The sequence below is a fragment of the Elgaria multicarinata genome, chromosome 7 (assembly GCF_023053635.1).
Source record: "Elgaria multicarinata webbii isolate HBS135686 ecotype San Diego chromosome 7, rElgMul1.1.pri, whole genome shotgun sequence".
Classification (NCBI taxonomy): Eukaryota; Metazoa; Chordata; class Lepidosauria; order Squamata; family Anguidae; genus Elgaria; species Elgaria multicarinata.
This window is the reverse complement of record NC_086177.1, coordinates 3646592-3671771: the sequence shown is the minus strand read 5'-3', so window position 1 is coordinate 3671771 and position 25180 is coordinate 3646592. Positions and strand designations below refer to the sequence as shown.

The 25180-nt window shown below is 45.2% G+C and overlaps 2 protein-coding genes across 3 annotated transcripts; one reads left to right on the top strand and one right to left on the bottom strand.

The window, feature by feature from the left end:
• The first annotated feature begins 1368 nt into the window (after positions 1–1368).
• WDR55 (WD repeat domain 55) lies at positions 1369–15578 on the top strand. 2 transcript variants are annotated; one of them, XM_063130114.1, is made up of 8 exons: positions 1369–1424; positions 3908–4056; positions 4908–5008; positions 10569–10656; positions 11891–12070; positions 12241–12340; positions 12686–12855; positions 13426–15578. In XM_063130114.1, the coding sequence occupies exons 1-8, from the start codon at positions 1407–1409 to the stop codon at positions 13745–13747; spliced, it is 1128 nt and encodes a 375-aa protein (XP_062986184.1). In that variant the 5' UTR covers positions 1369–1406; the 3' UTR covers positions 13748–15578. The 2 variants fall into 2 exon arrangements, with proteins under 2 accessions (XP_062986184.1, XP_062986183.1); XM_063130113.1 differs by lacking the exon at positions 1369–1424 and adding an exon at positions 2002–2177.
• A 6013-nt stretch (positions 15579–21591) lies between these two features.
• DND1 (DND microRNA-mediated repression inhibitor 1) lies at positions 21592–24931 on the bottom strand. The gene is made up of 4 exons (XM_063129993.1): positions 24893–24931; positions 23520–23649; positions 22465–22926; positions 21592–22046 (listed from the first exon to the last, which is right to left on the bottom strand). Exons 1-4 carry the CDS (start codon positions 24929–24931, stop codon positions 21592–21594), a joined length of 1086 nt encoding a protein of 361 aa, XP_062986063.1.
• Between the last annotated feature and the right edge of the window lie 249 nt (positions 24932–25180).

The window sequence follows — 25180 nt, the reverse complement described above, 5'->3', positions numbered from 1 at the left end:
ATGTTCTTCCACTCTGCTATCTCTTGCCCTTTATTTATTTATTTCATTTATTTCTATACCACCCAATAGCTGAAGCTCTCTGGGAGGCTTCCTGTTCCTTGGAAGCTTCCCCCCCCTCCTGTTGTTCTTTTAGGAGGTCCTGCTGTCACTTATCTACCAACTTGTCATGTTCTGATAACATGAGAAGTTGGCAACCAGGATGATCAGGGGTCTGGAAACAAAGCCCTATGAAGAGAGACTGAAAGAACTGGGCATGTTTAGCCTGGAGAAGAAGATGGAGGGGAGACATGAGAGCCCTCTTCAAATACTTAAAAGGTTGTCCCACAGAGGAGGGCCAGGATCTCTTCTCAATCCTCCCAGAGTGCAGGACACAGAGTAAGGGGCTGAAGTTACAGGAAGCCAGATTCCAGCTGGACATCAGGAAAAACTTCCTGACTGTTAGAGCAGTGCGACAATGAAACCAGTTACCTAGGGAGGTTGTGGGCTCTCCCACACTAGAGGCCTTCAAGAGGCAGCTGGACAACCATCTGTCAGGGATGCTTTAGGGTGGATTCCTGCATTGAGCAGGGGGTTGGACTCGATGGCCTTGTAGGCCCCTTCCAACTCTGCTATTCTATACATTGCAGGATTGTTGTAGCAAACCACAAATTCCATCCAAGCGGTTACACTCCGAACCGTGTAATATTTTATATATTCGTTTTCTCCCGTTATACCAGGTCTTTCCATAAAACCTGCCCAGGAAACTTACTAGGGCTGTTTTGAGCTCTTTCCTTTCATCCAGAGCGCCCGTCTCTCCACCCCAGGGGGATAATAACGAATTACATTTTCCTTGGCAGGACAATTTGAACACTTTTTTTAAAAATTGAAACTCAGCAAAATCTTGGGCAGAGCAAATCCTTCTTCGTAGGTCGGGGGAGGAGCGGGGCGCCGCGTCTCCCAAAAGGCGGGGCCGGGGAGGCGGGGAGGCGGGGCCGGGCCAGGCTCGGAGCGACGTCCCGGGGCTTTACACCTTCGCCGGAAATACCCCAGGAGGCACCTTTCTTCCCGGCGAGCTCTGGGCGGGCGCCCTCGCCATACAGGAGTGCCAGTCTGTTTGTTTCGGCGTTTCCGCGCTGCCCTTCAAAAACAACAACGCGGCATTGTTTCACGTGACTGCGTCGGACCACGAATGCCCGGGTCGGCCGACACGTTTGAACGCTCTGGTTCATCCCTTGTGGCTGCCCAGGGGGGGAATGGCGTCAAGGGAAACTAGGAAGCCGCGCGTTTCAGCCGCGGAAGCGTCATTCTAGCACGCATCTCTCTGGGCCTCAGCAGCGGGCCGCCTCCGTTCTCGCCCGCCCGCGTCTACGCAGGCGCCGGCGGCGGCGGTGTTGAGCACGTTGGCCGGGCCGGGCGCGTGGCTGGAGATGGCGGCGCCGGAGCAGGTAAGGCCGCCTGAGCGCCTCCCACCGGCCGCAGCGAGGGAGGCCCTTCGCAGGAGAAGGCCCCGCTCCCCACGGCGGCTGCAAGCTGGCTTCCAGGGGCTTATCTGCCGCCTCCTGTTCGCCCCAGAAGAGAAGAGGGCTCGGAGGGACGCGGTTTGTGGGCCCAGCTGCACCGAGCAGGATATTCCACTATGGAAGCGGTCTATAAAAGGCAGGAGCCACATTGCTGCTTTATAGCGGTATTGAAGTGCGCTGGCAACTGTTGGGGCCCATGGACACAGCCCATAGACCACTTTCAGACCACCATATCCTGCTGGGTGTGGCGCCTGCCTTTTATATACCGCTTTCAGACCACTATCCTGCTGGGTGTGGTGCCTGCCTTTTACTCTGTACAGCACCATGTACATTGATGGTGCTATATAAATAAATAATAATAATAATAATAATAATAATAATAATAATATACCGCTTTCATAGTGGAATATCCTGCTGGGTGTAGATGAGCCCTGTGTGAGGCTTGTCAGAATGCAGCGAAAGTGGTTCCCTGCTGCCTGCTGTGTGGCTGGCCTGCGCGTGTTTCGGGAGTGTGATTTACAAGGCGACTTTTGAATTAAGTTATTCGCGTGCTTGCTAACATATCAACACAGGAGAAGGTGTTACCCAGTGCGCTTTCCATCATTTGGTGTCATTCATATGTGCTGGACTACATCTTCCTCCGTCTCCCAGGCAGCATGCAACCTCCGCTCACATACAGTACGTAGACCGCCGTTTTTCCACTGCTATGACAACCTAACATCTCTCATGCTGAAGAATTTAAAAAGAAGGCAGGGGAGTAAGATTTGTGATGGGCCTCTTTGCTTGATGTTGCAGATAATGAGCATGTATGGACCAACCAAGCCCAGTGCGCTTAGGTGCTTCTAGATGAGGCATCATTGCTCTGCCTTATTCATGAAATTTTATAGGAGATCCAGATCCACCTCTTGTAATCCTTCCATATTTTCCCACCTCTTTTCTGTCTTTTCTCTTACCCCTTACTGTTAAAGGGGGGGGGGAGATGGAATAGCTTTCAAATTACTAGCGCTAGGCTCTTTCTTTGTAGAAGCATCCAGAGGAGGCAATAACTGGAAAGGGGAGAAATCAGACAGCAAGATGACAATGTGGTGGGCAAGAGAAGATTTGATTTAAAAGAAACACTTAGCAATGATGCTTGTTCCGCTTTCTACATCTCAGGATGTTTAGATTAGGAGCTGGCAGTATCCCACTTTTTCAAAACTGTGCCTATAATGTTTATATTAACATTGGAAAGGCTAAACTGGAGCAGGAGTCTTTGGGATGGTTCTGCTAGTGATTGGCTAACAGACTTTGTTGGCCAAACATTAGCAGAATCTTGGGGTATTGTAAAAGTTCTGTGGTGGTCCACATATAGAAGTCATCAGGAGATGCTGAATGTATTGTGAGGATTATGCATGTATCAATTTATACATTGTTTGTTCATAGTAGATTGTTCTAGGAACAGGACAGACCCCAAAGACAAAGCAACAGAACACCACCTGTCACCTACAGTTTCCAGCTAAAACCACCCAAACATATCATCCATAATGTATAGCCCATCCTAGACAATGACATTTCCCTCTCATAGGTTTTGGGTGGTTGGCCTGTAACCAAAAAAGGGCTATTCACTAGCACCAACAGGCCACATAACAAGGATACAAACACGGGGACCAGACCCTGCAACAAACCCAGATGCCAGCTCTGTCCCCGTGTCTGCTCTGGAAACATTATTAGGGCCTGCTGGTATCACCCACAGTATTAGGGAATCATTCACTATTTCTTCTTCACTGTGTGAAATACGTCATTTTCTGTTATGAATGCCCTTTTACATTCTGCATAGGGCACCCAGGCGAGTCTCTAGGGAGAAGAATAAATGGACACAACTCTGATATTAGAAATAAAAATATTTAGTCAAAAAACATTTCAGCCTCCCAGCGTACTCTATCACTGACCTTCAAGTGGCCTTTTTGGAAAAAAATAAAAGGTAGATCAGGATGAGAGACTACTAAATTAAACTTCATCACCAAGTTAAATTCTTTTGACAGAAGCTTGAATCCGAATAAAGGTGTGTGTGTTTTTATTATACTGCAAGTGTTAATTGGCTTACCTGGTGCCAGAATGTTTGTGTTATCAACAGCAACCGTACTGTAAATGACTGCTGTGAATGATGGGATTCTCACTCAGTACTTTCTGCATTTAATTTATTTCTGACCCTACTGTTTACATTTCCTCCCCATCTCCTACTTTATGTATTCCATTTTTATGATGGTGGAAGCCTGTGCCAGAATAAATTTGTTAGTCCTTCAGGCTAACCAGATTTTTTAAAATAAAAAAGTGATACATAAAACAGTATATAGGATGGTGACCTTTTGAGAAATCAGGGCCTCTATGGAGGTTTGATCTTGTTTTCTTCCTGCTCCCATCTCACCCAGGCATATTCAGGTGAAGAGGAAGCCAGACATGGGCCTAGGCTTCATGACACCCCTGAAGACATTTCCCTAGAGGCAGCAGCCAACACCATTGCCTTTCACCCCTGCCGGGATATCATAGCTGCTGGAGATGTGGATGGTGATGTCTACATGTGAGTACAGCTTCTCTGAGAAATGTACTGACCCTATAACTGAATCAGTCCTCACACTGGGTGGAAGCTATTGGTATCTCCCCTTTCCTACATCAATAGCTCAGCAAGATAGAAACCTTTCATTGTCAGTCCACCCTGTAGCCTGAGCCTTTCATGACTGACTTTTTAAGGCTGAAGGATCAGAACAGAGGACCTTACTGCTCTTTCTATATTTGTATATATTGTATATTTGTATATACAGCTTATTACAGACAGCAGTATCCATACGTATATTTGGATATTTGATCTTTATTCACTGTATGTATGTTGGAGTATCAATAAAAATTTAAATATGTATTTGAATGAGTTCCAGTTTTGTTTCAACACTGTCCCTCTATTTTATTTGTATTGTGTAAAATAGAAAATCTAACAAATATTAATTTTGTAAAAAGGCGTAATGATTGAAGAGTTCCATCTTGGTGATGGAGGTGTTGTGGGGGACATTCTGTTTCCACTGTCCCAATTGCTGAATAAAAAGTAGCAAAGTACAAATTCTGCAAGAAAGCATTGCAAATATTAATAGGACTCCATCTGCAAAACATTGATTCTTCTGGCTAAGAGTAGCTCTGATAGATCAAAACAAGGATTCATAGGCCAGTTTCCTTTTCCCACAGGTGGCCCAGCTAAATGTCTCCTGGAGCCTGTAAGCATGCAATAGTTTTCATACCTTTCCTTTTCCAAAATAGTTAACAGGAATCTTTGTATGCTGCGCCTCAGACTGAAATTTCCTTCCAACTCCATGCTTCACCAATCCTGCTTTTTTGCCCACTATTCTTATAGTATAACTCTACACATTTTTTTTTAAATTACAGGTATTCATACTCTTGTCTGGAAGGTGGGACCAAGGAGCTTTGGTCGTCAGGACATCATTTAAAATCCTGCCGGGAAGTGTGCTTTTCCCATGATGGACACAGTGAGTGCTTCTCTGCTTAGAGCTTGTTTTTACTGTAATAGTTAATTAAGCAGCATATTGGATCTCAATTCACTGGAATCCCCATTAAACACAGTGAACCTGGCCGACATAGCTTGTTTGAGGGGGAAGCAATCTTGAAACAACCCATGGCCTGTTGGTTTCTTTGAGGGTTGTTTCCCTCTCAGACATGACAAGCTGTGCCTAGATAATTAGGCAAATAGCGCCCCGCATACACTGGGGATTAAACAAGCAGTAAGCCTATATTCACCAGTTGGGAGACATGGGTGGGAGAATGCTGTTGCACCGTGTCCTGCTTGTGGGTCCCTGTTCGACAGCTGGTTGGCCACTGTGTGAACAGAGTGCTGGACTAGATGGACCCTTGGTCTGATCCAGCATCAGGGCACCTCCTATGTTCTTAAGCTGCTGTGGCTTAAATACCATTACTTCATGCATTGTTGCTGAACTTAACTCATTTTTATTCATTTCACATATCCACTTGTGTAAATAAAATGTATATAATTTAGATGATTAATAAATATACTTTATATACCACCTTATTGTTAAATCTTCAAGGTGGATTTTATTACAGTACTTAGCATTTTATATACTTTTTTCTAAGTAATATCTCAAGAGTTTTCCATGTTCATTATTTCACTGTTTCATATTCATACAACTGCCCTGTAAGGTAGGTCAGGAGTAGTATCTCTATATTGCAGAAGGAAGGCTCTGGTGCTGAGGGAGAGTGATTTGGCAAAGGCAACTTGGTGACTGGGTTCGGACAACACAATAGTCAATGGTTGATTAAATAGTCCACCATTGACTATTGTGTTGTCTCTCAAGCGTTTTCCACACAACGGTTGGTTATTTCCCAGAAATAACCAATGGAAATAATCAACAGTGTGCAAAGTTGACTGTCTGCACAACTGTTGATTATTGTGTTGTGTGGTGGGCTCCGTTGACTATTTCACGTGCCTACAGAGTTGCCAGGCAAGAGCGGCAGAAACTCCTGCTGCACGTGCCCAGTGGGACGTGATAGACTCCCCACACACTTCCAGGGATGTACACAAATGGGCATCAGGGCGGAGTGGTGTAAGGATCTCTCTTGTGACTGCAACGTTAAACCATGGGAGAAATCCACCCCCACCCCCACCCCGGCTGTGATATCCATTTGGATATCGGGAGGAGGTGTGTATGGATCTGTTCTGCGGCTGTAATGGCAAACCGTGGGTGGATTTCCCCCGCAGTTTGATGTTACAATCACAGGACAGATCCATACACCCCTTCACCCCGATATCTGAAGCCCATTTGTGGACATCAGCAATGGAGGGATACGCTTGCATGATGCTGTCAAGGAGAGCATCAGATGAGCGTCTCCCTTCCGCCCCCTCCCCCCGGCCCCGCTATCCTTTTGGATATGGGATGGGGGATGCTTCCATCCCTCCAACCCTGTATCCAAATGGATAGCATGGTGTGGTGTTTCCCTCCACCCCACCATGCTGTCCATTTGTGGATATCGGCAGAGCATGTTCAGCAAGTGTCTCCCTCCGCCACGCCACACTATCCATTTGGATAGGGGGTGGGGGTGGGGGTGGAAGCGGAAGCATCTCCCCAACCCCATATCCAAGTGGATAGCCGGGGGTGGGGGCAGGTGGATGGATCTCTCCTGTGGCAGGGGCAGGACATGTACACGGTGCCCCACCCAGCAACGGGACGCACATGTCCCAGGGAACATGGAAGCGCCGCGATCGTCCCATGTGGCTCTGGTTCCCATGAGAATCCCCCTTGGTGCCGGTTCCCCCCACCATTGGAATAGGAGGAGGAGAGCGCGTCACCAGGTACTGTGGGGGGACCTGGCACGAAGGGGGATTCTCATGAGAACCAGCGCTGGAGGGGAGGACAGAGAGGGGGGTTGGCAGTAGTCAACCCTGTGCTAATAGTCAGCTCCACGGACGACAGTTTAGGGGGGGGGGGTACCCAAAACAACATGGTGATAGCCATCCATGGAGTTGACTATTAGCACAGGGTTGACTATTGCGTCACCTGAACACGGCCAGTAAGTGTATGGCTTTATTGATTTCTAAACACCAAGTGAAAACTTTCCCCCTCCTATGCTTTTAACTGGTGGCTATTGTTACTCTGCTGTTTTATAAGGATTTTCAGGAACTAATTTAGTTCTTTGTTGTTTTTAGTGAATATATAATAGGGTTGCTTTTTAAAAAATTACCTCGTTTTGTAAATTGAATAGTGAAACACAAATATTTTAAATGACTGAGGTGAGATTACAACTGGGCACTTCTTGGCTCACCTTTTTAACCATCATCTTCTGCCAGCTCACCAGAGTTTATTTTTACTATTGTGTTGAACTGCCTGCATTGTAGAAACTTTTTGATTTGCAGTAAAGCAGTGTCCCTGTATATCCTGAGTGTCATTAGAGTAGCAAAGGAAACAGGAATCCTCAAGCTCTGTTCTCCCGTGCTCTCTGTGGCATTCTAGTTGATTTATACACTTGGCAGTCCTAAAAAAACCCTGTCATACTTAGATGTTTCTTGGGCTTTTTCATATATAACGATTAGGATTGCCATTAACTATCCTTGAGACTCTGTTGTCACAGACAGTTCATTACCTGATCAAGTTGGACCATAAGGCTGCCCCCAAGATTGTTGAATCCATAAGATATTCTGACCTCACATCCCCAACCACATCAAAGAGCCAGGTTGGGTCCTCAGTCTTCTGAGAAGCTGAAATCCATAAAACAGGTTGACAACTAGAACACAGGTGGTGGAAAATCCGTAGCAAATAAGATCGAATACAAGTGAGAGACGTGGTGATGGTTGTGGTATTGTAGGTGTTTGGACCCAGATTGGATATCTCTTGAAGACTCTCTGTGACCAATTTGCATTGCATTTTACAGATAAAATTGTTTTCATCTGAGCCGACATGCATGTCACACTTTTAATAGAGTCAGAGATGCACACAGCTAGGACACCTCCTGGTTGTGCAACATTAAGTAGTAGGCAAGCTTTTGGAGAACTGAGGCGTATTACCTAAATCGTTGCCCATCTTGGTCAGGTGCCTGGATCTCAGTAGTTGTAAATGCTTCTTTGTGGAAAGGAATGATGCCTACTGCCATTAAAGAGGTGGTAGTTCGGCTCCTCCTGAAAAAAGTCAAATCTAGATAATTACTGCCCTGTATCATTTTATTTTTGAGCAAGGTTCTGGAGTGGTGACCTCTTGATAGCTTTGGAAGGTACTGATTATTTGGGGACAGTAACAGCCTTGGTCGCTCTGGTGCATGTCCTACACTGGGAAATGGGCAGGGGAAATATCACCCTATTAGTTCTCCTGGACCTCCCAGTAGCTTTTGATACCATCAACCATGGTATACTTTTGTATCGCTGGGCTGGGTTGTGTTTGGGGGCTTGGTTTATGGTGGCTCTCATCCTACCTGTTTAATTGGTCTCAGAACATAAAGCTTGGGGGAGTTCTGCTCTGCCTTGGGAAAGGTTGTAGTCTTAAAAGGAAACAAAGAAATTGATTAAATAAAAATAAATTTGGAGCTATACTTTCTTTTGAATAGTTGCAGCCTGTCATGGACAGAGTTGCATGCTACCTGAGGAGTCAGGCGCACAGTTTGGGGGTGGTTCTGAACTCCGCATTCTCCATAGAGGCACAGGTGACCCTATTGGCTGGAATGGCTTTTTACTGGCTTTAACGGACTTGCCAGCTGCTGCTCTATCTGGAGAAAGCAGACCTTGCCTCAGTGTCATGATCTGCTTATATCCAGGCTGGACTACTGTAATGTGCTCTCTGTGGAGCTGCCTTTAAAGCAGGGTCACTCCAATTCAGCCTGCAGAGCCACTTGGGGGTTCCTCCAGGGGGCGCTTCGAAGTATCGTCTCCTGGAGGATAACAATGGGGATGGAGGCAGCAGGACTCTGCCTGTGCCAGAAATGGTGGCTGCTCTCCCTGGTGCTGGCGGAGTAGCTTTAAGCGATGTCTAGGAGGTGCTGTGTGAAGACCAGGGACTTGGACCACATCGGGAAGAGCAGCTGCTCCCTCTAGCGAGGTCTGAGTAGGTTTGCATGGCACCTAGTATCCAGGGGAGCACAAGCACTGCATGAAGCCAGGGATTTGGTGCGTGTTGGCCAAGTTGCTTTCTCCGTGCTGGGGGAAAGGAGAAACTTTGTGCCTCCTCACAGCATGGAGAGAAAAAAATGGGATAACTAGACAGGGCTTTTTTGGTGGATGGGACCAATTTATGAAATTTGCTTCCCATGGAAAGCCATGTGGCTCCATTCCTCCCCCCCCCCACTTTAAAAACAAACAAACAAAAACCAATTAGACATATTTATTTTAGTCTGTGTTTTATTGATTGTCGTTACTGTATTTCTAGAGTACTAGAATATCTAGAGTATTGCGTCCAGTTCTGGGCTCCACAATTCAAGAAGGACGCAGACAAGCTGGAGCGTGTTCAGAGGAGGGCAACCAAGATGATCAGGGGTCTGGAAACAAAACCCTATGAAGAGAGACTGAAAGAACTGGGCATGTTTAGCCTGGAGAAGAGATATTGAGGGGAGACATGATAGCACTCTTCAAATACTTGAAAGGTTGTCACACAGAGGAGGGCCAGAATCTCTTCTCGATCCTCCCAGAGTGCAGGACACGGAATAATGGGCTCAAGTGACAGGAAGCCAGATTCCAGCTGGACATCAGGAAAAACTTCCTGACTGTTAGGGCAGTACGACAATGGAATCAGTTACCTAGGGAGGTTGTGGGCTCTCCCACACTAGAGGCCTTCAAGAGGCAGCTGGACAAGCATCTGTCAGGGATGCTTTAGAGTGGATTCCTGCATTGAGCAGGGAGTTGGACTCGATGGCCTTGTAGGCCCCTTCCAACTCTGCTATTCTATGATTCTACTGTTCATTGTAAGGGTTTGTATGTGGTCTTAAAAATGATTTTATTTTGTTTACCTTAGAACTATAAATCACATTTTGTGAGCTAGTATGCCCTGAAAGTTGGTTTAGAAATCTTTTAGTGCATGATTAATAAACAGCAGATAGGGTTGCTTCGCGACAGAGGTTACCTGTATCTTTATGTACTTCAGTAGGATACCGCCACTCACAATGAGTCTTATGGAGGAACGGCTGTGTTCGAAATAATGGCTGCATTCTGTCTTGGGACCTTGTTGTGTTTAAAGGAGAGACCTGGCAACGCTGATGACTGGTAGAGGTTCAGCAAGTGTGGGTTCTATTTCTTTTCTCCCTGCAGTTCTTTAAGAGAAGCAGCAGCACCTGGCAATGCAGCTGGTAAAGGCATAGGACTCTTTGGAACCAAGAGTTGGCAAACTCAGCTAGGCTGCTGTAGGGAGACAATGTGACTTTGTTCTTTGTTCTAAATATTATGGATTGGTAAGAACTAATCCTTTAGAAGAGGTAATTTAAATTGGGGAGACAACCCTTGATTTTCCATAGGCTGTTCTGTGCATGTTGCAAGCAAATACTCCCTTCAGAGTTCTAGTCATATGCAGTGGGTATATGTGTTTCTCCTCCCCCTGTCTCTAGAGCTCTTCACGGTGTCCAAAGATAAATCCATTCATATCTTGAATGTGGAAGAGGGCCGTCTTATGACTCGCTTCTCCAAGGCTCACAAGTAAGTATTTAGGGCTAGTTCCCAGCTGTGCTATGGCCTTGAATCCTCATCTAAGATTTACATGTGAATATGCTTCGTTGAACTCCGTGGGACTTACACTTACTTTTGTTTAAGCATACAGAGGGTCAGGCTGTAAAATACACTGAGTGTTTACTTAACTCTCTTCTCCCAGCTATAATACAGTCATTGACTTTCTAATAACAAGGAACATGATCCTTCAAAGAATTATTACTATTTCAAAATCTTTTCTTTTAAGTTACCCATGCCGTAGCAGCTGCCAAATTTGCTACTACTGCAGCAATAAATAAATAAATCACAGCATTTTTTTAGCGAATCAAGGCTTCCTGGATGCCTTGTTTCCTTGCACAGTTGCTGTGATTTTTCAACAGCAAGGCTAGGGTGTGTCCACTGCAAACCCCAGAAGTTATCTATGCCTTTTTAAAAAGGCTAGTCTGTCATAGGAGTCCTCTCAAAGGAGGAGAGAGAGAGATCCAGACCTACTCTGCATGATTATTTTCCAGAATTTTGTATGAATGGGTTAGGTATTCAATTCCTCACACGTTAGAATTGGAAACCTTTTTTATCTGAACTGTTATTGCAAATACCATTTCATTAGTTGGTTGCTTGGTAGGTAGATCGCATGCTCAATCCAGTATGTCCTTGTCCCCTTTATTTTAGTCTGGAGTGTTAATCCTACCCTCCAAATATTCCTTCAGAGTAATACGCCCAGCTTCCTACATCTCCACATGTTTAAAATTTGGACAAATCACCTTAAAGCCTGCCTGAGCTTCCATCATTATTGTCTCACTCAGAAATCTGAGAGACGGAGGAATGCTGAATTGGAAGGGATGGTTTCCATGCTGATTGCCCTTGGATTTTTGTTTAAGGCTCACATGTGGAGAGCCTTAAACAAAGGCTTTAGCATGCTTTATCGGGCAAAGTGATGCCCTCCTCCTGCTTTTACTTACCTGACACGACATCTGCAGTAGTGCCTAGAGAAAGCGGTCCTAGGATCAGATTAATTCGTGCACTTGCTCCAGGCCCCTCGTTAAACCCTTCCGAGGCGTGCCCGCACTTCCTTTTTTTTATAGTGCCCCTGTGCTCTGATTAGAGGTGCTCTGTGAATGATGGGACCTCACAGAGTCGAAGAGTTCTGAGAGGAAATAAGGTGTCCTACAATCTCTTGGCTAGCTATAGCACTGGCTCTGCTACTAGATCTCTGAAATTTCCACAGCTCTGCTTTGAACTGTCTGCTGGTGATAGATGAGCACTTGCTTGCCACAGGAGATGACAGTGGGGAATTGAAAGTGTGGGACCTACGCAAAGGCACCTCCATCATGGAGATGAAGCAGCATGAGGAGTACATCAGTGACATGGCCCTGGATGGAAACAAGAAGCTGCTGCTCACCACCAGGTAACTCCTGCGCTCTGCTGTTAACCGGATGGGTCATCAGGGCTAGTTTCATTCTGCTTAGACAGCAGAGCTCAAGTCTGACTCTTCCTGCAATGAAGGCAAAAGCTTTTAGATCCAGAAACCACCCCACCCCCGCAACTCCCGAATCTGATGTCACTTTTATCTTGCAGTGGAGATGGAACCATGGGAGTCTTCAACATCAGGAGAAGGCGCTTTGAGCTGCTCTCAGAGCCCCAGAATGGAGACCTGACAGCCATTGCTCTGATGAAGGTCAGTGCTGTTACTTGGTGGTTCCTGAGAAAGGACGGTTTGCTTCAGCGTCCTGATACAGAACATTCTGATAGGGACTAATGCTCTGGATTATTTTTGCCACAGGTAGTAGCAAAGTCTTAAAAGTACCTGTCAAATATTACAATTCCCTGTTGTGTTAATCTGCTATAAATTGTTTCTGTTCGTTGTCGTTTGTGTTAAGAATCTAAAGCTTAAAAGACCTTTAGCAGGTTGCTTTCTCTATTATTCATGCACCTATCTGCTCCTCTTGGTTGATGAAAGGGTGAAGGGGAAACATCCTTCTGCTTTATTTCTGACAAAGCTGTATTTTCTTTTCTTCCTCAGAGGGGAAAGAAAGTTGCTTGTGGCTCCAGTGAGGGGACCATTTACCTCTTCAACTGGGATGGTTTTGGCGCTACCAGTGATCGTTTTGCACTAAAGGCAGAGTCCATTGACTGCATGGTTCCCATAACAGACAGCATTGTGTGCACCGGCTCCACTGACGGAGTCATCAGGTGAGAGGGCATTGGCTGTATGCCAAGAGAAGGATCTGATTCCGTCTGGGCAGGCGTGTGGGAGCCCTACTCAAGCAAGCGTGGGGTTGGGAATGAAGGCTGATCGGATGGGAGCTCTTGGTAGGGGATGATCAGAGGCAAAATATAACCTTGAATGGGAACAGCATAGCCCAACATTGAATGGGATTAGGGAGACCATCCTCTCTGGAAGGGCTGTATCCAATTACTTGTGCCGGTCCCTTAGTCAGAGCTTTGAGAACTTGGTGGCAGGTTAGATTCCTGGCTAATGCCTCTGGAGTAGACTGAACGTAGAACAATTATTAGATGGATTTCTCTGAGGGTAATGCAGACATACTAACATTAACTAGGCATCTTCTTTGTCTGGAACTCAGTCCAAAGAACCCTATGTTTGGAGGGTTGGTCTTGATTTGCATTTTTCTTCCTTTTTTGCTCTATTCTTATCCCAATTGTAGTTTTGTTTACAAAATTTGGAGACCTAGCGGATTCCTACCCACCCCGAAATACTTCCTGGGCAGTATTTTGTTAACCCCTCGTCTTGTCTTGTTTTAGGGCAGTGAACATCTTGCCCAATCGGGTGATAGGCAGCGTTGGGCAACATGCAGGCGAGCCGATTGAGCAGCTAGTGCAGTGTCATACTGGCCCGTTTCTGGCCAGCTGTGGGCATGACCAGAAGGTGAAGTTCTGGGACATCTCTTCACTCAGCTCCGTGATTGTGGATGATTACAGAAAGAAGAAGAAAAGTGGGCAGCTCAAATCTTTGAGCCGCAAAGCATTTGGTAGTGGAGAGGATTTCTTTGCAGACTTAAGAGAAGAGACCGCAGGCTTGAAAGAAGAGGAGGACAGTGCTGCTACCGAGAGTGACAGCGATTGAAAAACATACACTGATCCTATATGAAGGGTTCACCCACCAGCAGGAAACTGCAACCATGCATCCCTGTACTGTAGCACAAGCAGCGGGATATTTGAGCCTCTCTTCTTGTGGACAAAGCTGTGGTAGCTTAATGAAATCAGTACTGCAGCATTGAGCCAAGGGTGGCAGAACCTTCCTGGCATTCGTACAGTTCAGTGAAAGTCGTGTTAATACTTTGAAATATATTTTTGAGAGAAGTACGGTCTTGCTGCTGCGGAAGGGGGAAGATGGAGATTTCTAGTCCTATGAGACAACTAGTGTGCATGGGTGGAAGATGGCTTTAGGAACTGTCCAACTCTGTCAGTAAGGTTTACTTCTGTGTAAGAGAAGGGGGGAACAGCCCCTAATAGCCAAGAAGAAGAAAAGGAACATGTCCCTGGTGCTGGTGAAAAGATTGTTCTTCGTGTTAGCTAGTGCTCTCCAGCTTCTATTCAGAATAGGCATATCTTATTATCTTAAGAAACTATTTTGAGTGTAGGAAACAGTGGAGGCCTAAAGCCTCTTACTTATCATAACAGCCAACAATAACAAGGGGTTCTGCTTGACAGATGGCCCCACCCACAACAATGAACTCTTCATTCAACAGTCAATTTCATACACTTTAGCACAGATCCATACAGGTATTGGTACTGGCACAGTAGTGATACAAAAGCCCTGTGGGATTTCCAGTTTACGGAATGATTCTGAAAGACACACAGTCATTAGCTGAGTTCATGTGTGTATATGAAAAGATATGTCGCTCCTAGCACAGGATTCCAGAGCCTATTGTTTTGCTTCCCTCCATTTCTTCGTCAGTGACCTACGTGTCAGGCAGAGTGACACTTTCTGTATCAAACCTGACAGTTTCCAGTTATCCCACCTCCACATGGTCATTGATTTGAATGGGCTAGGCTACTTGACAACTTATTTTAAAAGCACTGAGCTAATCTCAGTGAAATGTAAGCTTATTTGAAGCACAAACCCATATCCAGCTTATCTGGTGTGATGGCATGGGAGGCTGCAACCTTGATGAAGCTTAAGCGGGTGTAGGCCTGGTCAGTTTCTGGAAGGGCAACTACCAGGGAACCCCATATACAAGGATTTCTGCATTGAGCAGGGGGTTGGACTCAATGGCCTTGTAGGCCCCATCCAACTTTATGATTGCATGTTTAGACGGGAAAAAAGTCTTACAATTCCCAGTATTCCCCAACCAGCCATACTCCGTGGGGAACGGTGGGAGCTGAAGACTTCTTTCAGTTTAAACGTGCGTAAGATTGCACCCCTACCTGCTGCTCACAAGATCCAATTTATCCAATTGTTCCTGGCTCTAACTTCTCTCTCTGCTTGGATGCCTACAGTCTACATTTTGTTTTCTGCCTGACATGTTGAATGTGCACAGGATTGTTTGTGGTAGCGGTTCTCAACCTGTGGGTCGGGACCCCTTTGGGGGTCGAATGACCCTTTCACAGGGGTCGCCTAAGACCATCGGAAAACACATATTTCCGATGGTCTTAGGAAACTGTATTGACTGAACTATGTCATGTATCATCTTTTGTATTATTAAAGCTATTGTTATGTATTATTTTCATTAGCAAACCATCCCATGACAATGGATCGTGTAGAGAAGAACGAAAATAATTTTATGGTTGGGGGTCACCACAACATGAGGAACTGTATTAAAGGGTTGCGGCATTAGGAAGGTTGAGAACCACTGTGACAGGTAGATGAATTAATTATACCAGTTTGGAGTTCAAATAAGTGCCTATTACTGATGAACTAATTCTAAAAGTAATTATTGTGTACATTTTTATTCTTGTGTTTTAAATAAAATAACTCCCTTTTGGAACCAACCAGCAGCTGTGGATGTAGCTCATTGAGACAAATCTGCCTAGACACCTTACGGCCACTGTTAAATGGTCCAAGTCATATATCTCTCTGAATATGCATACCCTTATGCATATTGGTTGGAGGTAACATTTGTTAACAGTAGGTAGATATAGGGGGAGATGATCCTTCAGGTATAGCACCCCATGCAGCTGGCCTTCTACAGGCTGGATGATGTCAGGGGAGTATCACCATGCCCACCATTGTCATTCTGTGCCCCGCCTCGATCCAGAGGGAGAGGTGGGTAACAAATAAATATATTATTACTTGGTCCCTAGCCAACGCGCCAGCTGGAGCTCCTGGAACTGCACATGGGGTATCCCTGGCCATGGAAGCCATTCCCTTTGCACCTCCAGTTCCCCTCATGGCCAGCTTCAATGCATGCATACTTTCTTTGGCCAGAAGAAGCCCATGCATGCTAAAGCCTCTCCCATAGAAGCACCAGATGGTGGATTGGCCTGGCCCCTTGGACATAGTGGATTTCTGTACCTCATGCCTTCTGCCTTTGTGGAGAATGTGGGGCGGGGGACGCTAAGCTACTCAGCTGTTACCTGGAGGAGCAGCTCCTCCATGCACTGTCTGTAATGTAGCACCCAAAGGGGTCTCTTCAATTACTCTCCCATGGAGGGGGCTGTGGAAGGGGTGGAGATCAGCTCAAAGAACCCTAGAAAGGAAGTTGCAAACGCCACCCCCTCACACACCAAGGCTTTGACATGCTGCACGCCTCCCTCAGGCGAAGTACCGCCACTTAAATACCTGAGGAAGGGATAAAAAGAAAAGTATAACCTTTGAAAGTAACACATCCGAGCCACACTAAATGCAAATATCTGATTTCACTTCAACTACTTTGGGCTATTGAAAAATTGCTGATTAACTGACGCAATCTGCATAATTGATCAGAATGTCATGTTTTAGGTCATGTAGTTAATCAGCGTTCCCTGCACCTCCGCAGTTGGCTACAGAATCAGACTCAAAGAATGCTTATCAACGGTACCTTCTCAAACTGGGGGGAGGTAATGAGTTAGGGTACCACAAGGCTCAGTCCTGGACCCAGTGCTCTTCAATAGTTTTATTAATGAATTGGACGAGGAGGTGCAGGGAACGCTTATCAAATTTGCAGATGACACAAAATTGAGTGGGATATCTAATACTCTGGAAGACAGAAACTTCAAAGTGATCTTGATAGGCTGGAGCGCTGGGCTGAAAACAGAATGAAATTTAATAGAGATAAATGCCAAGTCCTACACCTAGGAAAAAGAAACCAAATCCACAGTTACAAGACTTGAGAAGAAAAGACTGAGGGGAGTCATGATGACACTCTTCAAATACTTGAAAGGTTGTCACACAGAGGAGGGCCAGGATTTCTTCTCGATCATCCCAGAGGACATGGAATAACAGGCTGAAGTTACAGGACGCCAGATTCTGGCTGGACATCAGGAAAAACTTCCTGTTAGAGCAGTACGACAATGGAACCAGTTACCTTGGGAGGTCGTGGGCTCTCCCACCTTAGAAGCATACAAGCGGCATTGGACAGTCATCGGTCAGGGATGCTTTAAGGTGGATTCCTGCATTGAGCAAGGGCTTGGACTCAATGGCCTGATAGGCCCCTTCCAATTCTACTATTCTGATTCCTGTGAAGGGGATAGAAGTTAAATTTGCTCTTGAAGCATTATCTACATTCCAATGAGTGAGCCAGATGGAACACCGAGCTACTGTAATAGCTGCCATAGAGTAGGCAACAAATTGAAGGGCACCTTGTGTAGCATCCGCTAAAAAGACGAATGACTTAGTAAGAGAAGTCATCAGAGCCTCTCAGTCTTAATGCTGCTGCTTCATGGGCTTTCTTTAATATAGCATCAGACCTTCCCTCCCTCATATCTCTGAGGGAGGCAGCCCCATCTTTGGGCATTATTGCCCCTGAAAGTAGTGCTACTACTAGGGGTAGTTTAAGTTCTACCATAATGTTGTGTGAAAGTGTGTAACGTTTTCCACTCTTCCTTTATTAACTTTTTGAAAGAATTAGGATGTGGGCTTTGGTTCTGGGAACATTGGGGCTCCTCTGGATAATGCAGTTTTTTCCCTGTTTCTGCAGGTTTAACTAAAATTAGCATACAAGGTTTTCATCATCTTCCCACATAACCCTTAAAAACTAATCAATGGAAGAGTTGCCATGTCTTCAAGTAAATAATAATTTTCAAATATAGTTTTGAAAGTAACACATCCGAGCCACACTAAATGCAAATATTTGATTTCACTTCGACTGCTTTGGGCTATTGCAAAAATTGCTGATTAACTACATGATCTAAAACATGACATTCTGATCAATTATGCAGATTGAGTCAGGGAAGTCTGGTGGCTCTTTACCGGCGCTTGTGGGATGGCCTACCAGCCATGTACTGAGAGATGGGGAGCCATGCTGCACAGGAACACCCTGTCCCAACCAGCATCAAGTCGTCGGGGTATGGGGGGGAAAAGTAGCTTGAAAGCTACATGTAAGCCTTACAACATGGAGTGAATCCTCCTCCTAGAGTCTCGACCTAGACAAAGCAGTGTTAATAACTCTTGATTATAGATGTGTAATGGTGAACATTGATCTGCTAACTGTACATTTCACCAAATACATTTGAGATAGTCAACTATGTATTGCACACTACATAGTTTACTTCTATTGAATATGGACGGATTGATTATTTATTTCAACTATGTATTGCACACTACATAGTTTACTTCTATTGAATTTGGACGGATTGATTATTTATTTCAATTAAAAGCTGGCTTATCTGAAGCAGTAAAAAAGAACATCTATAGCAACAGGAAAATAGGTTGACATCTCCAGTAAAACCAGAGTTTACCTTGACCTCGCTGTCAGATGGCACAGGATATAGATAAACTAAGCAGTACTACTGCTATTGTTGGGAACATTAAAGTTATTACCTCTGTTCTTACCTCAAGGTAGCATCTAAAGTTACAGATACTGTAGATATGTTAACTTAACATTTGATCAAACAAAAGACAATATTAAAACCAAAGTCTTGTTGCGCCTTAAAGACTATCAAATTGATCTGACAAAGTGGGCTATATATAGTATATGAAAACTTTTGCCAGAATAAATGCTAGTCTTTAAGGTGTCACAAGACTGTTGTTTTTGCTGCAACAGACTAATACCGTTACCCCCTAGAAATTGACACAATGTTAAGCTAAACTTAAAGAGCCTCATCTTGCTGTGGCTTTATATTAGTACCCTGGTTGCATGTTGGAGATATCCACCAAATATATTTATGATTCATACAAAAAGCCAGATTTTCCACTATTCATTCTAATGACAGATGGAGGTGAGGCAAATGTAGGCTGCATACAGGACAGCAACTGCACAAAGGCGAGCAACATATACAATGCCATTTTTCCAAGCACAAAGCTCTACAATGAGGCCTGTACTACAGATTACTAATAATGAGACAGTTTAAGTATTGCAAATCAGATTCTTAATACTTTAGAAATAGACACTGCACACTTAGTTCTTTCAAAACTGCTTTAATATTAAAGTGGCTATATTTCCAGTGTTGCATATTCATTCACTATTTTTGATGCACTTTAAAATGTGAAAGGTTTTGAGGGATCCAGCATGTCCTTTCCCCGACATCATTCATTGGGAATAGGTTTCCTGTCTTAAAAAGCCACCTGGTTGACACAGGAGCTGTGTTGTGTTTAAGAGGAATTGGAAACTGTTCAGAGCAATTTACCCCTGTACAGTTCAAACCAACCTGAAGAAGCTTCTAACATAAGAAGAAAATTCTAAAACAAGAAGGCACGATCAGTACAGGTGCTCCTCCTCCTGAAGAGAAACAGGCCTGTTTGTAGAGGGACCCATCGAGAACTTGTTACATTCCTCTCTAGGAATGTCTCCCAAAGGATCTGGCTACAAGGTAAATTCAAACCACCACAAACAAATAAAAACACACTGAAACACTGTTATTAAATATAACGGAGAATAAGATTTTAACATAAAGACAAGGAAAGGAAGCAAAGCAGTTGTTACTCTTGAAATTGAAAGATGCATTAGAAAGGGAATCCAGTAATGAACCCAAGACAGACCCCACTTATATTGTCTTCTGACAAATCAGCATGCACCTTTCCTTTCTCAGAACCACAGAGGTTGCTCAAAGAATAAACTCAATAAACAAATCAGTACAAAAATTCTAATCTGCATACTCAATATTAAAATACAACCAGAACAGAAAGAACGTCAAAAAAGCAATGCTTGACAACAAAACAGAAGAGGCCAAGTGCCCACCCTCCACGTGGATTTGCCCAGTGAAGCCAGCTTAAAAGCGCAAGAGCAGGGCACGCAGGCCTTTCCCAGAATCAAGGATGGTTTCTCTGCAACATGCTATTTAAACCACCGGGTACCCTGTTGGAAGAAGAAAAAGTTTAAGCTTCAGATTTTTCCACCATTCCCAAGCAGTCTACCAAGGACATGGCATGAATAATTTACCCTTTTTTCTTCAAGTAATGCAATAGAAGATGTGAAGGATCCATTTTTACAGCAATACCATTCTCATGAGCAGCCTCTACAGCTTTATTTCTGATTTTTGTTATAACTGGATCTTTTAGGTTTCAGTAGTAGAGAGTGGGGAGAGCCTTGGAAACACACCATATCAGGCTTGGCTCAGATCTCAACTATTTATGCATGACTCTCCTATATTTATACAATAGCAAACTGTGAGGTACACATAGATCCATCACAAGATCAGTATAAAGGGTTAGAAGATGCAGTTACGTTTTTATTTCCACTTCCAAGCCCTTGAAAGCAGGAGGAATCTTCAGCGGACACAGTGCTTATGTGCCCCATCCCTTAAAATTCAGACATAGTTTCTGCAATGGGTTTAGCTGGAAGTGCACCATCACCTGCAATTCTCATCATTACCTCACAAGCTTGTGAGAATAAACTTGGGCAGAGGGGAGTGCACAATGTAGGGGGAAGGCCCTGAACTGCATGGAGGAATGCAATAAAAATGTAGTACTGAATAATCACCCACAGTAGAGAACAGATTATCATGGTCAACTATACTATAACCAACACGTTGGGCTAGTTTTCATAATCAAACAGCTTAAGCCATGGTGGGCAAGTGTTAGCAGGCACTTTGACCATTCAAACCACAACAGTGGCTTGTTGTGTTGTCCAAACCCAGTTTTATGTTTATATGGTTGCACAACCCAGCCCCATCAAGTTTGGACAACATAGCTTGAATATTCAAAAGCCACGCAGCATGTGCCATGGCTTATTTAAGCTACTGTGATCATGACAACCAGGTCTATATGTAAGAATATCTGTACTGTGTTGATGGGTATGTTAGGCTTACATGTAGACTAACGCAGCTCCAGTAATTGCATTAAAAAACTAGGGGCTGGGCCATTGTTGTTTCAAAGACCAAACTCAAAAATTTGCACCATCAAAACAAGTCATAGTGGCTTGTTTGAGGCACAGTGCATGCCAGGCATAGCTTATTGTGTTGTCTGAACCCAGGCAGCATGACTCGTTGGGAGGGTTAAACAACCCTCAAATAACCCTGTAACAAGCCATGCTACCCGGGGTTGGATAACATGATAACCTGCAGCTGGCCAATGATTATGCAAACCATGCCAGGCACATGCTATGACTTGGTTCATGCAAACCGGCCCATACTGTTTCACCTCCGCTGTTAACTTACTCATTCCATGATGTACAAGTCTCCATAGTACAGCTATGATTCCACAAAATGCTTCAACTTTGAAGATCCAACAAACCATTGAGAGAAGCAAGGTACTTTCTAAAGAGCTCCCAGTTTGGGTAATTTTCAGTTTCCTGTGACATTTTGTCTTGCTCAGCATCTGATTGAAGTAAGGTCATTCATAGTGGTTCTTTATTACACCTTTGCAATCTGAAACATTAGGCTGGCTTTGGACTACACAGAATAAGTTTTGCATGGACACTTACCTAGAATTTTGAGTAGCTGCAATGCCACTGCATTCTTAACCTTTTCATGGTCTTCCAAGCCAAAGCAATCTGGCTTGATCCAGATGAACCCACTGAAGGGAGTTGGATATTTGGGTATCACCACCTGATACCAGAACTGCAACCAGCCTTCTGGGTTCCTTTGAACACACTTTGTAAGGAATACAGGGGTGCCCAGCTGCCGCTCTTCACACTGAATGTTCAGGTAGTTCAACACACTGCTCACTTGTGGTAGCATGTGGCAATCCACAGGCCCAGGAGGCATTTGGCTAGGGGTATCTCTGTTAGTGCAACTGGATAGCAGGATTTCTGAGATGGTTTGCACCGAGGCACTGTGGAGTTCCTGTTTTATATTGGGTTTCAGCCAATCCACTTCAATTTGGTCTCCACAAACTGACAAGCTACCTGCAAAAGAGAAGAAACAGCTTCCATTTGACTTCAAATATGGGCTTATCTGCCAACATCTCAATTATAGATTACAGCAACCCAAAGAAATGTGAATGACATGTTGACGATCACTGAAGCTGTTGGGGCACTTTCAGTTTCACAATCTGATATAGACTGCAGGAGTAAGTTGGGAGGTCTGGATTCTAGCCCCCAGTCCAGCCATGGAAGACCACTGGGTGACTTTGGGTGAGTCATGGACTCTCAGCCCAACCTATCTCACAGGGTGGTTGTTGTGACGATCAAATGGAGAGGAGGATTATGTACACTACCTTGGGTTCCTTGGGAGGAAAAAGTCAGGATATAAATGCAATAAAAATAAATAAAAGTTGTAACCCTCCAACCTCCTCTATCATCTATGGTGTAAGAGAAGACAAACCTTCTACAAGTGCTTTCTTGGCTTTTGCAGCAGACTGATGAGAGACATATTTCACCTCTGCAAGCTGCCTCTGCTTCTTGAAAGGGCTGGGGTGCAAGGAGACACTCAGAACCCCTGTGGTAAGTTCCTGCAGCATTGGCATAAGCTGGTGCTCTTTCACTGAGGGAGCTAGACCATCAATGCACAGCTCACACTTGTCAGTGCTTCTACAGACTAAAATGTGGCAGCCGGCCTGGACTTCAAAGTTGTTCAGTGCAGCAATTGCCTCCTGGGCACTGCGCCGGTTCATGTATTTAGCATAGGCAAAGCCCCGGTTAAGTCCACTGAATGTCATCATGAGTCGAAATTCAAAGAGCCTTCCTATACTCTGGAAGAGAGGAATTAGTTTATCCTCATAAATATCCTGTGGGATTTTCCCTATGAAAACTTCCGAACCAGACTGTGGGGCACTGCCAGTCCAGCCTGTGGAAAGAACAAGGAAGAAGAACATAGGTTCACTGATGGGCTGTTGCCACCACATTCAGAGACAGGATACCCTGCCAAAAAATGTTTCTTTACGCCAGCTTCATCCCCCACACTACAAGATCCTACGGCATAGGGCAAGATCGTAAAATTAACTCTGTGTGATTTTAAGGCAGCTTTGAAGACTAGCCTTTTCCGGCAGGCCTATCCAGATCAATGTAAAATCAAGAATTTTTAAGATGTATTGATTCCTGTTCTAATGTTGTTCCCCGCCTCGATCCAAAGGGAGAGTCAGGTAAGAAATAAATACATTATTATTATTATAAATGAACTTGAATACAAGTTCTTATAACACTTCCATGAATTTGGACATTGATAGGTAGATCTAGACACCGCTCCCCTACTATGGGGACAACTAATCCTGCAAGGAAAGAGATTCACAGCAAATAGTTGCCACTAGCGATTATGGAAAGTTGCCTCCCAGGAAAGGATGCAACCTCTTAGCCTGCTCATGGTATTGCCACCAGCAGCCAAATGACACATCAATGCTTGTAATACTGAATTAGAGCACAAGGTGAGAGTTTCCTACATACCTGGTGGAGGCCCACCGTACTTTCTCTGGCCGTTGATCTGCACTAACTGAATTCCTGTCTCTTTTACCCAAGCCAGAAGAGCAGCTTTGTTTGCCTGGTTAACTTCTTCGCTCCATATCTGAGGAGGCACCTACACACAAGTAAAGCATGGATCAAGCAGGGTCCGCCACCCAGCAGCTCCAGGAACGGCACTGCAGTGCATGAAAAACAAAGCCCTTGCTCAGCTCCATGGAGTTTCTCGCTAAGCAACAACGTTCTCTAGTGAGTGGCTCCAATGCAGCAGTTCAGTTGTGATTCATTACCTGGGTTTCTGTTAGCAGAACTTGGGTTACAGGCCACTGAACCTGGAGCTAAGGGGTTAATGTATACCTGAACAAGGTGGGAGGGGATTGCTGGGGTGCTTGTTCTTCCCTTTGGGGTCTTCTCCCTCTACTGCCTTCTTCTTCTTGTTCCCTGCCTCATGGGTTGCTGGCCACGTGGCTGACCTGAGCCATCCTATCCTAGGATGGAAAGTCGCTTATCCCTAAAGTTTCTTTCAAACCACCGCTGGAGCGTTTCTTTTGTCGACACGCGTGGCTACTCACAGGGAGCGGATTCCAACGACAAGAATTTCAACACGTGAAGGCTGACGCTGAGGGACTGGACCGTCTAGAGCCACCTTGGGCCCCCCGATTCACTAACAGGTACACAGCATCTCTGTACTACGCTACAAGCAAGTCCTGGCTAGGGCAGGCTGCTTCGATTATCGAGTGGCTCTCCGAAGCGGAAGGCCCCACCCCAAACACAGACTCATCCCCCAGAAGCGGAATGTTCTGGAGGGCAAAGGCCCAGGGCCCCAGCACCGACGTGCCAAGCTCGTCAGTAACGGATCCCGAGGAGAGAAGAGGCGTTTTTATTTATTTATTTTACTGCATTTCTACGCCGCCCAACAGCCGGAGCTCTCCGGGCGCTTCACAAAACTAGTAACAATAATATCACCAAATAACAATATAGCAATTCTTTAAAGCATTCAACTATCATTTCAGCAACAACACCAGACGTGTATGCCTAAGGGGGCGGGGAGAAAAAGTTGTGGCTGTGGCATTAGTTTTATACTTCGAATGGTTTTAATTTTTGTGAACCGCCCAGAGAGCTCCGGCTACTGGGCGGTATAGAAATGTAATAAATAAATAAATAAATAAAATAAAATAAGCAGTTTCCTTCTTAAATCTACTCAGTGCGTTGAGTGCACTCCGGCTGCCAGCAATTCCAGCCCCACCGCGATGGGGTTTTTTTACCGCTCCTTAGCAATAAAACAATCCATTAATGCCTCCCCCTCCCAACAGCTGGGCTGCAAAAGACGCCCAGCCCCACGCGCGGGCCCAGCCAAGCACCTGCTCCGCGCGCCACTGGCCCTGCTGCACCCCCGCCATGGCACCGCTCCTGCCCGCCGCGCCGCACCACACCCGCGCACCGCCTTCGCAGCCACAACCCCTTCGCCGCGGAGGGGCGGCTCCTTTTATAGCCCACCAGACGCAAGGCGTTTCTCTTGGCCTCCTCTGATTGGCCCCAGCAATGGCCCGGCCCTTGCGCACGCCAGAACCGTGGGAAGAAGACTCTTTCCCGCTCTGCGGCGCATCCAACGCGTGTCGAGGGCATGGATGTGGCCGGCAGCTGCGCGT

Bases quoted from the DNA above. Each gene is read 5' to 3' on its own strand.
- WDR55 (XM_063130113.1), top strand. From the start codon at position 2,118: ATGTGCTGGACTACATCTTCCTCCGTCTCCCAGGCAGCATGCAACCTC. The intron at 10,657-11,890 runs GTAAGTATTTAG...AAATTTCCACAG, and splicing joins CGCTTCTCCAAGGCTCACAA to CTCTGCTTTGAACTGTCTGC. The intron at 12,071-12,240 runs GTAACTCCTGCG...TTTATCTTGCAG, and splicing joins AAGCTGCTGCTCACCACCAG to TGGAGATGGAACCATGGGAG.
- DND1 (XM_063129993.1), bottom strand. From the start codon at position 24,931: ATGGCGGGGGTGCAGCAGGGCCAGTGGCGCGCGGAGCAG. The intron at 23,650-24,892 runs GTGCTTGGCTGG...ACTTGTGTGTAG, and splicing joins GCCAGTGGCGCGCGGAGCAG to GTGCCTCCTCAGATATGGAG. The intron at 22,047-22,464 runs GTTTGTCTTCTC...TCTCTTTTGCAG, and splicing joins CAAGAAAGCACTTGTAGAAG to GTAGCTTGTCAGTTTGTGGA.